This window comes from Coregonus clupeaformis, chromosome 31, assembly GCF_020615455.1.
Source record: "Coregonus clupeaformis isolate EN_2021a chromosome 31, ASM2061545v1, whole genome shotgun sequence".
NCBI lineage: Eukaryota > Metazoa > Chordata > Actinopteri > Salmoniformes > Salmonidae > Coregonus > Coregonus clupeaformis.
The window spans coordinates 5,146,811-5,163,999 of record NC_059222.1 but is presented as its reverse complement, the minus strand read 5'-3'; the positions used below and the strand labels follow the sequence as shown (position 1 = coordinate 5,163,999).

Here is a 17,189-nt window from a genome sequence, read left to right as displayed (position 1 = left end):
CAACTACATCTTGTAATAAATAATGTGAAAATTGAGCAAGTTGAGGTGACTAAACTGCTTGGAGTAAACCTGGATTGTAAACTGTCATGGTCAAAACATATTGATACAACAGTAGCTACGATGGGGATAAGTCTGTCCATAATAAAGCGCTACTCTGCCTTTTTAACAACACTATCAACAAGGCAGGTCCTACAGCCTCTAGTTTTGTCACACCTGGACTACTGTTCAGTTGTGTGGTCATGTGCCACAAAGGCGGACCTCTGAAAATTACAATAGTCTCAGAACAGGGCATCACGGCTGGCCCTTAAATGTACACTGAGAGCTAACATTAATAATATGCATGTAAATCTCTCATTGCTCAAAGTGGAGGAGAGATTGACTTCATCACTACATGTTTTTGTAAGTAGTGTTGACATGCTGAATTCACTGAGGTGTCTGTATAAACTACTAGCACACAGCTCGGACACCCATGCATACTCCACAAAACATACCACCAAAGGTCTCTTCACAATCCCCAAGTCAAGAACAGACGATGGGAGGTGCACAGTACTACATAGATCCATGGCTACATGGAACTCTATTCCACATCAGGTAACTGATGCAAGCAGTAGAATCCAATAAAAAAAAAACAGATAAAAATACACCTTATGGAACAGCGGGGACTGTGAAGAGACACACATACACATGATAAGACAAGCACTCTACACACACGTGCACATGGATGTTGTATTGTAAATCTGTGGTGGTGGAGTGGTGGCCTGAGGGAACACACTGAATGTGTTGGGTAAGGTATTATGAAATGTAATGTCATGTAGTATTTTAAACTGTATGTAACTGTCTTATGTTGCTGGACCCCAGGAAGAGTATTTGCTGCCTTGGCAGCAGCTAATGGGGATCCAAAATAAATACAGAAAGTAAGATCATACAAAATAAAACATTGAAATACATTAACTCGTATTGGCTCCATTAATATTCCTTTAACAGCCTCACTAAGTAAGTAGTGCTCTATTCTCGCCCTCAGTTTGTGTAATTAACTTGAGTCACAGAGTAGTAGTGATGTGCAGTTAGTGAACGATTCTTTACAGCAGGATTAATACGCTCCCTTCTGGCTCAGTGGCTCCGGAGATGTGCTCTGACCACCAACTGTATCATAAGTGCGCACATGGAAACAGCATAGAGAAGAAAAACACATGTTCAGAACTAATAATTGATCGCATGGTGCAAGAATGAATGCAATTAATTGATTATTGAATGTTATCGATGGAAATAGCTTTGTAGAACCAAAACATACACAGCTTGCCTCTGCTCAACAAACTTCAACTCGAGAACGAATCATTTTGGGGGGGGGGGGGGCTGCTGCAGTTTGCAAACGATATTGTGCTAATCTTCATCACAGCAGTCAAGCAATTGCATTCCGCCAAGAGTCATTCACAATCTAGGGCTTGATTAAATCCGTATCGCTGAAGAGCTGCGCTGTAGCGTGATTGAAATGTAATGGTAATTTCCGATTGAGCCAACATATGCAGCATTTACCGTCAATGCAGTCTCCGAACACTGCCTTGAAATTTCTATTGCACTGTAGCGCAGGTCTTCAGCTCTACGGATTGAATCGTGCCCATAGTCCGGTTACGGCCGCAACTAGACCTCGATTCATAGGTATCAAGAAATTATCTTATTTGCATGCCTAGCAATCACAAATGTACATTGTTTGAAGCACACTTATAAGTCTCAGTCACAAATGACAGCTCCAATAAGCCCCCTATCGTGAACGAGAGGCTTGTAGAATCATGATTCTTTCGAGTTTTTAGTTCATCGTTCGCCGGTAGGGGGTCCGACGTGCTCTGGGCATTAATGAAGCAAATGAACGAAATGAGTCGAAAGATTTCAAAAGATTGAGTCAGTAAAAAGAGCCGAACTTCCCATCAGTATAGAGTAGGGCATCAGGAATTTGGCCAATTGAAACAAGTGGGTTTTTCTCTACAGCATCTCAACAACACAGAAGAAATGATACCTTTGAGACTGATGGGTTCCGCCCATTTCCAATCGGTGAAGCTGGGGTTTCCTTTGGCTTATCCCTTTTTGAGATGAAGGGTGTAAAAAAATAAAAAGGTGCATTTTAGCATTTTTGAAGGGACAATCTGCAGTTCAAACAACAAAGCAGCCACCCCACCCAGCCACCCCACCACTGATTTGGTAATCAGCTGAGAGATCTAAATTATAGTTCAAGGCAATTTTTTAAATATTTTTTGTATTTAACCTTTATTTAACCAGGTAAGCCAGTTGAGAACAAGTTCTCATTTACAACTGCGACCTGGCCTAGATAAAGCAAAGCAGTGCAATAAAAACAACAACACAGAGTTACATATTGGGTAAAACAAAACATAAAGTCAAAAACCATGATTAGTTACATATTCACCTTGTGGGAGTATCCAGGGTACTGAGCTTGCACATGTGCCTGTGTGCATTCCAGTCCTCCGACTGGCAAGCCACTGAACAGTAGCAGGTTTTCTTGCAGCGCGTGCAGCGAAGGTTACCTGGAAAATATTAAGTTTTTTTTCAAATCTAGCCCAGCTTACAGACCTCGATCAACAGCATCCAACAACTGGTTTTAATAATTTGTTGTGCACTATTCAGTGATGTAAGGGATGCGGATTTAATAAGAACTGTCTACCGATTAAGATGTACCTTCCAACGCGGGACACGTGCTGCTAACGCGGGACACGTGCTTCCAACGCGGGACACGTGCTGGTACAGTCATTTGAGTGCGACTTACCTCGAACGCTTCTCCTATTTTATACACTGAGATGGTAATCCTGTTCACAGTACTTGTACAGTATGCCGTAGAACTTGTGGGGCAAAGTCAAACAACAAACTGATACATCAATGAGAAATTAGCAAGGAAATAAGACCAACCTTGCTGACTGCAGTAGTTGCACAACTTAGTGAATGGGGGCATAGAGGCTGTTTTCTATAAAGGGCAAAATAACAATGTTATACATTTGAGACATGGAAAATCGATATTCCAATTGAAAAATAATAAATGCATACCATAGAGCCGTTTGTGAGTACAGTGGTTTCTTTTCGGCTGGCCTCAGCTTTGACAAAGAAAAGAATGATAATTATTGACATGCTAAAATTAGGGTGTTAGGTGACACCACAAACAATGGACGCTATGCGAGAATACTACAAAAAACAGCAGTGATCAAATAAATGTTCACTAAATGTCAATAATGTGGTCATCAAAATACATCAATCATTTGAAAACATGAACGTGGAAGTTAACCATGTCTAAAAATCACAATACTGTACATTATGATATTTACATGATATGAGCCCAAATGTAAAGTGTCGTGTTTAGAATGTTAAATTCTGTGGGAGAGCCTTTATGAAACCCGCAAAATCGGTGTTCATATTTGCTCTTTGCGATGGGTATTCAGCACTCTACCAGCGTAAGATCGATGTGACATTGTATAGGCAACAAGTATGGGAAAGTGCTGTGGGTGTCATACGGTCATCAAACGTCCTAGGACTGAAATATAAGGTAAAACATTTTTCCTTCGCTTCGGTCATTTATGTTTTCAGAGACACAAAAAAAAAAACATTGCAGGTTACAAAGTAGAGCTTCATAGCAACATTCTGGTGTATGGGTTTTCATGGATTGGTACAAACTCACGTGGCGCCCCCTGTGACAAGATGCTAGGTAGCTAGCTGTGTGAGGGAGTGTTTGTTGGCTTGACGCCATTCGCTGATGTAACACCCTGGGCAAGAGGCAGCACTACTCTGCAGTGGGGGTATTGTGCCAGCGCAAAATGTTGTGATTGATGATTGGATTATTTCAAGTGTAAACTACCAGAATTCAGTGGCTACAGCCCTACAAATCGATAAAAACAAAGCTATATATTACTGAATTTAAAATGCATCTATCTTGCTGTGCAGGTGGCTACCAGGCAGCTAGCCACCTAGGCTAATTATTTGCCTCTGCTAATTATTTGCTGGATACGGTGCAGCTTATCCTTCCATCACTACAGTAACTCATCAACACCAAACAATGTAACCCAACTCAGATGTAGGCCTACCTTAGAAGTAAGCCATCTTATTAGACAAGTAGTGTAGCCTTCTGTGTTACAGTTCAGACTTAGTGAGAAGTAGGCTTTGGCAGTATACCGTATATACACACACACCGTAGAAATAGCCACGGGATGGTTTTTCAACACATTTTAATATTTGTAGCTACTTTTTAAGTAAATACCTGCAGTCAACTTGTGCAACATGTTAGGAGATAAAGCAGATTGCGTTCTTCATTTCACCGGTCACATGATTTTACATCATGAAGCTTACCGTAGTTCTCCAGAACAGTTGAGCCATTCACATTTGTTTGTTAATAGCACAAAGGGAGAAAGTGGGAGCAGGTGAGTCCAGCTGTGTATGGACAGGGGTTATGTTCTATAATGAAAGTCAATGTTTTAATTTTTCTTCAATAGTGTGATCAGGGACGTGCAACTATACTTTTCTTTCACAGAAAATACATTAGTGCAACACAGTTGGCAGAAAATACCTTCATTTTCATCTGAAGTGCAACGCTATTCGGCTGGCAGCCACACGTACATCAGCTTACAATGAAAAAGCAAGGTATTTTTGCAAATACAATGCATGGCCATCATATTTCTAATGTTTATCATAGAAAGAATGTAGCCAGCTACATTTCCTAATGTTTTGCTTAAAGTGAATCTTGCATTTTGAGAAAAGTACAGTAGAAAAGTAGCTACACATCAGTCAGAGCACTGTCTGCTGATAGAATGGCCGGTCGTGAATTCTCATCCGAGCGGAGAAGTGCAACTGAAGCACAAAATTTGTCTGACGCCGAGCAGATATTACAATAAGAAGCAGTTTACATCTGCATTTACAAAACGCAGCAAGATATTTCTTAAGCGTTCTCTTTTTTTCCCTGCGTGTGTTAACCGGACCCCTAAGTTTAACTACGGTGACAGGACATCATATTGCGTTAGCTTTCTGCCCTGTCTGAGAAGTCAAAGCCCTTTGGATGAGTTACAGTGGCATGCGAAAGTATTCACCCGCCTTGGCATTTTTCCTATTTTGTTGCCTTATAACTTGGAATTTAAATGGATTTTTTAGGGACAAAAAAACAGAATAGGTATGCACGCTCAAGTTTTCACCCCACCCCTAAGTCAATATTTTGTAGAGCCACCTTTTGCAGCAATTACAGCTGCAAGTCTCTTGGGGTATGTCTCGATAAGCTTGGCACATCTAGCCACTGGGATTTTTACCCATTCTTCAAGGAAAAACTGCTCCAGCTCCATCAAGTTGGTTGGGTTCCGCAGATGTACAGCAATCTTTAAGTCATACCACAGATTCTCAATTGGATTGAGGTCTGGGCTTTGACTAGGTCATTCCAAGACATTTAAATGTTTCCCCTTAAACCACTCCAATGTTGCTTTATCAGTATGCTTAGGGTCATTGTCCTGCTGGAAGGTGAACCTCCGTCCCAGTCTCAAATCTCTGGAAGACTGAAACAGGTTTCCCCTCCAAGAATTTCCCTGTATTTAGCGCCATCCATCATTCCTTCAATTCTGACCAGTTTCCCAGTCCCTGCCGATGAAAAACATTACATTTACATTTTAGTCATTTAGCAGACGCTCTTATCCAGAGCGACTTACAGTTAGTGAGTGCATACATTATTATTTTTTTATTTTGCATACTGGCCCCCCGTGGGAATCGAACCCACAACCCTGGCGTTGCAAACGCCATGCTCTACCAACTGAGCTACATCCCTGCCGGCCATTCCCTTCCCTACCCTGGACGACGCTGGGCCAATTGTGCGCCGCCCTATGGGTCTCCCGGTCACGGCCGGCTACGACAGAGCCTGGATTCGAACCAGGATCTCTAGTGGCACAGCTAGCACTGCAATGCAGTGCCTTAGACCACTGTGCCACCACCACGCGTCACTGTGGGGATGGTGTTCTTGGGGTGATGAGAGGTGTTGGGTTTGCGCCAGACATAGCGTTTTCCTTGATGGCCAAAAAGCTCAATTTTAGTCTCATCTGACCAGAGTACCTTCTTCCATATGTTTGGGGTCTCCCACATGCCTTTTGGCGAACACCAAATGTGTTTGCTTATTTTTTTCTTTAAGCAATGGCTTTTTTCTGGTCACTCTTCTGTAAAGCCCTGCTCTGTGGAGTGTACGGCTTAAAGTGATCCTATGGACAGATACTCCAATCTCCGCTGTGGAGCTTTGCAGCTCCTTCAGGGTTATCTTTGGTCTCTTTGCTGCCTCTCCGATTAATGCCCTCCTTGCCTGGTCCGTGAGTTTTGGTGGGCGGCCCTCTCTTGGCAGGTTTGTTGTGGTGCCATATTCTTTCCATTTTTTAATAATGGATTTAATGTTGCGCCGTGGGATATTCAAAGTTTCTGATATTTTCTACTTCTCCACAACTTTGTCCCTGACCTGTTTGGAGAGCTCCTTGGTCTTCATGGTGCCGCTTGCTTGGTGGTGCCCCTTGCTTAGTGGTGTTGCAGACTCTGGGGCCTTTCAGAACAGTATATACACATGTAACAGATCATGTGACACTTAGATTGCACACAGGTGGACTTCATTTAACTAATTATGTGACTTCTGAAGGTAATTGGTTGCACCAGATCTTATTTAGGGGCTTCATATCAAAGGGGATGAATACATGTGCACGCACCACTTTTCTGTTATTTATTTTTTTGAATTTTTTGAAAGTAGTAATTTTTTTTCATTTCACTTCACCAATTTGGACTATTTTGTGTATGTCCATTACATGAAATCCAAATAAAAATCCATTTAAATTACAGGTTGTAATGCAACAAAATAGGAAAAACGCCAAGGGGGATAAATACTTTTGCAGGGCACTGTCCTTGTACAGCTACCACTATCTTGATTTCCTTGCGTTTTTTCTCCTCTCCATTCTCACCTGTCTTCTCCTCCCCCCTCTTCTCCGAGCAGAGCAGGCAGGCCTAGCGACTCCAGACTCCACCAAGACACAGCGTGTAGCCTACACATGCTGCTCCAGAGCCAGTCCTGTTCTTCCTTCAGACAAGCATGCGTCAAAACTTTGTTCATTTGCACAACGTCTCTCGTTCACATTCGCTTGTAAAATGTCCAAATGCACCAAAAATGACATTAGGTAGCACCTACCTATATATGTATAACTTTGAGCTGGATTGCCTGTCTTTGCCTGTCTTCGCAATTAGTTTATTATCATTTGCGCTTGTTAGCATATTTAGATAGCAGCATCCATGGAAATTCGCTATTACTTGCGCTAATTTTTTTTAAATTACTACGGCACCTTGACAGTCTTTAAGCCAATTGGATAAGCTTTCCAGGGATATGCAGTTGACCTGGGTGGGACAAAACAAGGCCTAGAACATTTTATGCGTAATGCGAACTATTGCTACCTGGCTCAGAGACGAGACGCAACGAGCACGCTACATTGGAAACAGATTTCATTGCTTTAGCATAAAAGATGGCTTCTCAAGAAGAAGAAGAAAAAAAAGGTAAAAACTAAGAATATCGAACAGGAAGCTAAAAAGAAGGCAGCTATAAATAAGTATACCGACATAGAAGCTTTGAATAAAAAACTGGTCGGACTCAGATCAGGGGAGCGATTTGGACAACGAGTATTTCGACACGGCCGACAAAGATTGCTTTCTAGAAGGATTGGATCCACTTTTAGATCTGTAAGTAAATTATTTTCATGACATTATATAGCTCATTTACTATATGTATTTCGTTTTTTACAAGTAATTTCAATGTTATATAATTCCAAAGTAGTTATTGTCTATGTTTCATATTAGTTCACTGTTTGCTGTTCTAAGTTTCATCCTTTTGAGAGGCAACTAAACTCTCATGGCCATTGTTTATTTGTGGTTCTCACCTCTGCCTCCAAAGTGTTACTGTTTACATTGTGTGTGTTTCACACCTATGTAAGTCACTGTACAGATAAAGTTTAGACTTGGTGTTTTTCCTTCACAGTAATGTTGTTTTGTAAATTTAGTCAACTGTAATTCTGTGTGTCTTACAACAATATATCCCTTTATTTTATTCACCACAGAGTGGAGGATGCAGAGGATTTCAATGACGTTTGGGAGCCACTCCTCCCCAGCAAGAGCCCCCGCCGGGCAAGGTCTTCACCCCCCACTGCCATGTCAATCACCCCGTCTGATGGTTCTACATCCACTTTTCATAGACCTCTTGAAAAAGAAAATAGGGGCTTGTTGGACTAACAGGCTTGTGGGGCTAACAAGCTGCATTTTGTGAAATGGAAGGACACTAGGTAACCATGCTCACCACACAGCATAAGGCATTCAATAACGACCATGTCTCAAGGAGGGTGAAAAAGGAAATGTTTTCTGTGAAGGACTACAATGCCAGCATGGGGGGTGTTGACCCATCTGATGCTCTGATAGGCTACTACCAGGTCCTCCACAAGACCAGGAAGTGGAATAAGACTTTTTTTTATCACTTTGTGGACATTGCTATAGTAAATGCTTTCATTCTCCACAAGCAGATGGCCAAAGCAAAAGGTCAAACCCCTTTCTCCCAGTTGGCCTTCTGAGAGCAGCTTGTGTTGGAAATGGCTGAATTGGGGGCCCAAAGCAACCTCTCAAGACCCCCCACTCAAGGTGAGCGGCACTATCCAACACACATGCCAAAAAGACAAAAGGAAGAACTGCAAGCATTGCACAAAACACATGCCAGATCTTCTGTCCGAAATACCAGTTCGCTTTTTGTTTCCTGGCAGAGAGGGACTGCTTCAAAGACTATCATGACATGCACAAGCCAGAGTGAAAGTGAAATCTAATCATCTACACCTGGGATGTAAAACTAACACAAATGCCATTTGTAAATTGTTCATCTTATTTCTATTTTTGCACCTTTTTTAGTGAAGGACACGTGTGAAACCAAGTGTGTTTGAGAATACATTTTTATATATATCTGTTGCTTTTATATTGTTTTTGTACACAGTTCATTTGTATGTGGGACCAATATATTGGATATGCCTAGGCTAATCGTTCAGGCACTTTGGAGAGGTTGAAAAAAAAATAATAACTTAGATATCCCCTGTATGTCCCCCGACACCACCACAATGTTTGAGAGAGGTTGGTGTTGTTTTTAATAGTGTTTCGTTTTTATAGTGAACAATAACTTTTAGGCACATCCAGTGTGCAAAAGAAAGTGCAATTACCACATTCGGGCACTTTGGAGAGGTTGAAATGAAACTTGAATGTACCCTGGATTTCCCATAACACCACCACAATGTTTGAGTGAGGTTGATATGGTAGAAATTGTGTTTTATACTGAAAAATAGTATTTAGGGATTGCAAATATGTAATAGCACAGGAATTACCTAATTGACAGACATATGTCACTTCGGAGCGGTTTAGGGACACTTGGAAACGTTCTGTGACCACACCTGACAACACTTACTAAAACATCTGCCCATTTCTAGTTGTTAGGTCTATCAATCCCATTATTTTTTTGATATTGTTCACATGTTATGGAAGCCATCTGATGTGTTTCCAGCTCTGTGAATCAATAATTCACTTATAGCTTGTCAATGAAAGATGACTTTCAAAATAAACAAAAAAAACGTATTTGTGTGCTTGATCTTGTGTATTCTGAACCATGTAACTCCTATCTTCTGATAATTTCCTCATAATCTCCCAGATGTCTTCTTTCCAAATATACCAAGTTTTGGCATGTCAGAACCATGTATTACACATAAATAACAGTTACTTTTGGGTATGTCTATTTAGGCGGAAATATAAATTTTGCCATTACATTTAAGATGTTAAGACTAATCAGTTAAGCTACTGAATACTACATAAATGTGATATATATGGACTAACTGTTACTAGTCGGTAAATAGTTACCCTGCTTTTTGTTTATGATTATGTAATCCCAATTATATGTACTCTGTTATCACCCCTGGTGGGTGGGTGGATGGCGGTGTGTGCGCATGGGTGGCACCTTACGCCATAGAGTAAACATTCTTAATTGCTAAAGCATACGGCACTGTACACTGTATTTTCTTTTCTTTATTCTCCTGTGCAGTTGTATATAACCTGTTACCAATGCTGCTAGTCATGTTTGCACTGTTACTGTACACTTCTTAATGCACCTTCATACCGATATTTGATTTAGAGAGAGAGTGAGAGCGACCCACATTGGTTTGTCTGTGTGTGTACAGTGGGGGAAAAAAGTATTTAGTCAGCCACCAATTGTGCAAGTTCTCCCACTTAAAAAGATGAGAGAGGCCTGTAATTTTCATCATAGGTACACGTCAACTATGACAGACAAATTGAGGAAAAAAATTCCAGAAAATCACATTGTAGGATTTTTAATGAATTTATTTGCAAATTATGGTGGAAAATAAGTATTTGGTCACCTACAAACAAGCAAGATTTCTGGCTCTCACATACCTGTAACTTCTTCTTTAAGAGGCTCCTCTGTCCTCCACTCGTTACCTGTATTAATGGCACCTGTTTGAACTTGTTATCAGTATAAAAGACACCTGTCCACAACCTCAAACAGTCACACTCCAAACTCCACTATGGCCAAGACCAAAGAGCTGTCAAAGGACACCAGAAACAAAATTGTAGACCTGCACCAGGCTGGGAAGACTGAATCTGCAATAGGTAAGCAGCTTGGTTTGAAGAAATCAACTGTGGGAGCAATTATTAGGAAATGGAAGGCATACAAGACCACTGATAATCTCCCTCGATCTGGGGCTCCACGCAAGATCTCACCCCGTGGGGTCAAAATGATCACAAGACCGGTGAGTAAAAATCCCAGAACCACACGGGGGGACCTAGTGAATGACCTGCAGAGAGCTGGGACCAAAGTAACAAAGCCTACCATCAGTAACACACTACGCTGCCAGGAACTTAAATCCTGCAGTGCCAGACGTGTCCCCCTGCTTAAGCCAGTACATGTCCAGGCCCGTGCTAGAGTGCATTTGGATGATCCAGAAGAGGATTGGGAGAATGTCATATGGTCAGATGAAACCAAAATATAACTTTTTGGTAAAAACTCAACTCGTCGTGTTTGGAGGACAAAGAATGCTGAGTTGCATCCAAAGAACACCATACCTACTGTGAAGCATGGGGGTGGAAACATCATGCTTTGGGGCTGTTTTTTCTGCAAAGGGACCAGGACGACTGATCCGTGTAAAGGAAAGAATGAATGGGGCCATGTATCGTGAGATTTTGAGTGAAAACCTCCTTCCATCAGCAAGGGCATTGAAGATGAAACGTGGCTGGGTCTTTCAGTATGACAATGATCCCAAACACACCGCCCGGGCAACGAAGGAGTGGCTTCGTAAGAAGCATTTCAAGGTCCTGGAATGGCCTAGCCAGTCTCCAGATCTCAACCCCATAGAAAATCTTTGGAGGGAGTTGAAAGTCTGTGTTGCCCAGCGACAGCCCCAAAACATCATTGCTCTAGAGGAGATCTGCATGGAGGAATGGGCCAAAATACCAGCAACAGTGTGTGAAAACCTTGTGAAGACTTACAGAAAACGTTTGACCTGTGTCATTGCCAACAAAGGGTATATAACAAAGTATTGAGAAACTTTTGTTATTGACCAAATACTTATTTTCCACCATAATTTGCAAATAAATTCATTAAAAATCCTACAATGTGATTTTCTGGATTTCTTTTCCTCATTTTGTCTGTCATAGTTGACGTGTACCTATGATGAAAATTACAGGCCTCTCATCTTTTTAAGTGGGAGAACTTGCACAATTGGTGGCTGACTAAATACTTTTTTTCCCCACTGTATGTGTGGGGAGAGGGCTCTATTTTTCTGGTCTTAATGCCCTGACAAACTTGCTAATCTGCTAATGGGATGTCTCAACTTCCTAAAATTCTTTGAGAAGGTGGCGATTAGGCTATATGCAGATATTCCGGTAACCGCCCATTAAGTGTTATAGGCAGTATCGTGAACTGCACTATTCCAAGCCCAGTATTGACAGTGCCCGTCGAGAGAGAGGGAGAGAGATAGAGATCCGCTTGACTGCAAAAGTAATGAAAAAAATGTTTTTATGTTAGTTAGGTGTGTCTAGGTGTGTCTAGCAAAAGCACTCCCCATTGAAGTGAATGGAATGTTGCAATTCACTAACTAATTCGCATAATTCATTTTTGTTGTTGATAAATTCAATATTTGGTATTGCTTTATGAAATTGTTACAACCTCCCAGTTCTGCAAAAAACGTCAATAAATGTTTACAATATGAGTACCTTACTTTAAATGAATGGGCTTAAGATGCTTTATACCACCACACTGTTGAATACCCGTTTCTGATTGGTTAGAAGGGCATTCTAGAATGGACATTAAAACCTGATAACGGGACAGTTGGAAAAGATATCAGGACACCTTGCAATCATGACGCAATATGCGCCTATACATGCAGACTTGATAGAAAGCTACAGAAAGCTAAACCAACAACCACACAAACCAAAATGGACTTTAAATATTCTTATTCCTGTCACTATATTTGAACTTATTGATTACGTTACAAGGGTGAACAGGAACTTTGTGTATGGAAAGTTACTGAGTGAGACAAGTGGCCAACATGTTATTGCTGAATATTAAATTCCTAAGGAAGGAGGTAAAGAGCAACAGTATAGTGTCAGTTCCTGATAAGGCAGGCCAGTTTCAGTGAAATTAGTACCAGGAGAGATGTGGAACTCAACTCGAGATAAGGTCAACAGTTGAAGAGAGAAGAAACCTCTGGGAAGAGGGTCAGAGGGGACCGCCATGACGACCCTTTAACTACAGTCCTAACTCACACACACCCTTCCACACCCATGAAGGTTCTAGACTTAGGCAGGGCCTTGACAATACCAATAAGAGGAACAGACAGTTCTTGCATAGTAACTTACACGGATTGTTTATCATAGTCATACAAAGGTGACTCCATCTAGTCGGAAGGTATAAATATATGCTTGTGTGACTTGTATGGAGTGCTTGCAGCTGAGGCACCTAGTGGGTTGAATAAACTCGGTTTGAGCTTTTTCTAGGTCGTCCATTTGAGTTTACTCTGTTCAGAACCTAACTATTGTAAACGCAGGTCCAACAAGGAAAAGCTTAGCTAGCATTTGTTTTTGCAGAGATGTATTTTTTTGGAGCATCTGATTACCTAACGTGGTGAGTGATGGAACATTAATTTCTCCGGTCCCTATGTTGCATTCACAACGCAAGTGACACTACGCTGTCAAATCCTCCCACGTTTTTAGTTTGACCAGCTGTTTTCAGCAACTGGTATTTTTTTTATTTGGTTGTCATATCGGAAGGTTAGCTAGCAACAAACTATTTAGCTAGCTTCTAGCCTAGTGTTTGATATGCAATGCGAACTCCTCGTAAATAAAGTGTTGAGTGTCCTGACGAAAAGGCAAACTTTTCTAGCTATCCCAGGCAAAATCAGGCATCATCAACTCACTGCTATGATGTGTCCAAATGAATGTCAATAGAAAACAGCTTAAACAAATGCAAATGCAGCTACTTTGCTGCTATTCTGTCTGCAGAGGTCGTGACTGTTAGCCCTAGCTAGTTGGCTAGCTAGCAAGCAAGGGACAATAACGTTGCCAGCGAGCATGGCAACTGAACATGTAGAACGAACAACATAAATAACCGAACGAACGACAGGGTTGCTCATCTCTAGCAACCAAAAGATGAGAAAGTATGAATTATCAATGTTATTTTATTTTTTTCTACTGGTAAATGTGTGCTTTAGTATTGTTTTCATTGGCAACTGTGGTATAACCGGGATAGACGCCTCTGTTCTTAACATTACCTTGGAAAAATGAACTCTGCAAAGGGACTCGGCTCCACCTCGTCTCGCTGCGTAGTCCATTATTTCCAAGGTAATGTAATGAATTTAGGCGTTCATCCCTTGCAGATTTATTTTCTTTTTTCATTCCGTACATTCGAATTAGCATATTAAGTAGTGCATTTGCATGAACTTGTATAAAAGGTTGCATTCTAATTTCTTAAATTGTTACCAACTGTTTTGCATAAAGCATGAAGATTTGTTAATAATATGACCAACCTACCTGAAATTATTAGTCTTAATTTACTTGAATTATGTATTCCGTACTGCCTCATTTGTATTTTAAGTGTACATTTGCATAATATTGCAGTTTAATTTCATACATTTTACTCTTTTTTTTTTTTTTTATCAACTCTGTTCTACATCAGCCCTGAAAATGTCATAACAATATGACAACCCTATTTTGAGATATTGGACAAAACGTGTTGAAATTAAGAATCCAGACAGGTGATTTGGTGCCATTATTGACTAGGGATTAACATTGACCAGTCCGCAACCTTTTTGACCTTTTCCTATCACTTGAAAATAAGATCTCAGCAATGGTAAGTCCTATCCTCATGAAATAAAGTGTTCTGTGTTCCTGAGACGCTTCTCTATAACATGGAATCCAAAATATAACACCAGAACCACAGTATCATTTTGACCCCTAACACCCTACTAAAATCACTACAGTATTATAAGTGACAGACATTCTGCATGGTCATTATGAAAATCAAGCAGTCATTACACTGAAATAAATCCAATAGATGTATTTCAAAACGAAATTCTCGCTAATCAACTATCATTTAACACATTGCATTGCACATTCATACAAATACCATCCCCGTTGGAGCTCGCTAGAGGCCGGTCTGGTCTTGGGCCAGGGGCCCTTGGGGTTGCAGTGGCACCTGCTGGGCTGGTTGACGGCCTCCTCAAAGGCATGTTGGGTTGCACCACGTTTTGGAAAGTGCCGCGGTTCATGATCATGCTGTCAAACCTAAATCAAAGAGCATATTAAAAGTCTTTGCTAGGTTGTTGAAACATTAACATATCAGTACAAGATTGATTTGGCACTTCGTTTGCGAGCAACCATATAGCTAGCCAAGTTGTTTGATGAATGACTACTAGCTAGCTAGCCAATTGGTGGTGAAGGTTATGGAGTGATGTAGAGTAGTCTCAGACACCTGTGACTGTGTTATCAAGATCATCGTGGCACATTAAATGTGCATTCGAAATATAGCTAGCTAAGTAACCTTACGTTTCCACCATATCATTGGAAGACAACTATTAAATTAGTCTACCTATCTAATCACTAGTTAACTTGCTAGTAAATTAACTATTTAGCCATATCATGTAGCTAGCTAGTATCGAAATGAACTGGCTAACTCAGCTAGACGCTAGTGTTTTGCTAGTTTTGTAGCTAAAACCCAAAGGCCGCATAAACGCTAATTGAAATATGACCCACTTATAGTGTAAAATTCACTTCTGAGTAGTTTTCCAATGAAAACATAATTATTTATTATGTCATTTCGTGAAAACTTTGAATTTACCTGTATTTCGCTGTCGCACATGGTATTGCGCCTTTTCGTTTCTGATATCTGCGCATATGCAGTGGACTAGACAATCTTCCGCGCGCTGCTCTCCTAATTTTGCGCGTGCCTCGTTGCTATTTGTTGTTCTATGTCTATATAGTCTATGTACCAAAATAAATCTATTTATTGGTTTGGTAAATACTTTGATGATGCTATTTAGATCATCCATGCACTCTCGAGCCCTTCTGTCAATTAAAGAGGCAGTAGGGTAGACAAATGAATGGTGTTAGTTTTTCAAATGTGTCCCGTTGAGATATTTGGGGCTTTCACGTGCTGTCGGAGTTATCGAAAGTTCGGAGTTCTGACCTGGAAGTTTCACTAGAATGACCCTCCAAATTGTAATTACAAGTGGCAAACTGAGGGAATATTGAGTATGTTCCAAAATGCATACTTGTGTTCTATCTGTGGTCCTCTGTAGCTCAGCTGGTAGAGCACGGCGCTTGTAACGCCAAGGTAGTGGGTTCTATCCCCGGGACCACCCATGCACAAAAATGTATGCACGCATGACTGTAAGTCGCTTTGGATAAAAGCGTCTGCTAAATGGCATATTATTATTATCTAAAGCCTATTCATAGGTTGCACCTCCGTCACGTCATGCCATTGTTATGAACATTCTCAAGCCGCCCTCTACCGGCGGCGTAATAGTGGTGCCCTAAAGTCGTGATAAACCCAGTCATTCTGGACGGAGGATAACGACTGTTTAGTCAAAAATGACACTATAGTGCCTGGAAATACGAAGACATTGCTAAAGGAGTCAAATGTTTAGTTGGAAACAACTTTGCCAACATTATCATGTCGTCAAATTTACTTTAGACAGATGTCAATGTCATTAGCTAGCAAAGTTAGTCAAAAAAAGCTAGCAATGCTAACGGTAACTAGCTCAAATCAGGTGTCCTCCCCATCTTAGCTAACTTTATACTACAATAATAATAATATGCCATTTAGCAGACGCTTTTATCCAAAGCGCCTTACAGTCATGCGTGCATACATTTTTGTTTGTGTATGGGTGATCCCGGGGATCGAACCCACTACCTTAGCGTTACAAGCGCCGTGCTCTACCAGCTGAGCTACAGAGGACCACAACTAATATCAATCTGGTTACATCAACATGATAAAGATTTTCCTACTAAATATTTTCTTCCCTTTGAATGGCATTGTATTTCTAAGCCACTGTAATGCACTTTTGATTAAATCTTCATCAGCGCTCATTGACGCTAATGTAATGAAACAGGCAGGGAGCAGGTCTCGAACCGCGTATATAAACTCCCTCCTTTCAAAGTGCTTCAAAGTGTACTTTCAAAGTACAACTCAACGTCTTACAGGAACGCGCTCACCGGCCAAGCACAGGCACGTTCGTGGATGCAAGGTCTGATCACTTCTGACACCAATGTAATGAAACAGGCAGGGGGCAAGTCTCGAACCCTCAACCTTCTAGCCCGAAGTCCAGCGCGCCATCGACTGTGCCTCAAAAGCATGCTCGCAAGGCAGAGTCGATATCCGCGCTTATAAACCCAGGGTCGTTACAATATATTGAGTAGAATGCTCAGTTGGGCATCAGTCCAAAACTAACATTCAACACAACTGTTTCAATATGCTTTGCGTTGTAGTCATGACAGACAAAGATATATAGTTAAGCAAACTTTACTAGGCATGTTGTCAACCCGCACATTCATACAGTAAGTCCCAACTGGTTTCCGTTTCCTGTGTAACATCAATATTGCTACATGTTCTCTTTTTTTTTTTT

At 41.0% G+C, this 17,189-nt stretch overlaps 1 protein-coding gene across 5 annotated transcripts in view; it reads right to left on the bottom strand.

Moving 5' to 3' along the window:
* The window catches only part of tdrd1 (tudor domain containing 1), a 135,969-nt gene extending 120,487 nt beyond the window's left edge, over positions 1-15,482 (bottom strand). For all 5 annotated transcript variants that reach the window (XM_041858274.2, XM_041858275.2, XM_041858276.2 and 2 more), the window contains exons 1-6: positions 15,404-15,482; positions 14,693-14,850; positions 3,049-3,095; positions 2,914-2,968; positions 2,417-2,534; positions 2,012-2,075 (exon numbers count right to left, since the gene is read on the bottom strand). In XM_041858274.2, the coding sequence (XP_041714208.2) occupies positions 2,012-2,075; positions 2,417-2,534; positions 2,914-2,968; positions 3,049-3,095; positions 14,693-14,850; positions 15,404-15,459 (498 nt within the window). In that variant the 5' untranslated portion in view covers positions 15,460-15,482. The remainder of the gene's footprint in view (positions 1-2,011; positions 2,076-2,416; positions 2,535-2,913; positions 2,969-3,048; positions 3,096-14,692; positions 14,851-15,403) is intronic.
* Positions 15,483-17,189: the final 1,707 nt, after the last annotated feature.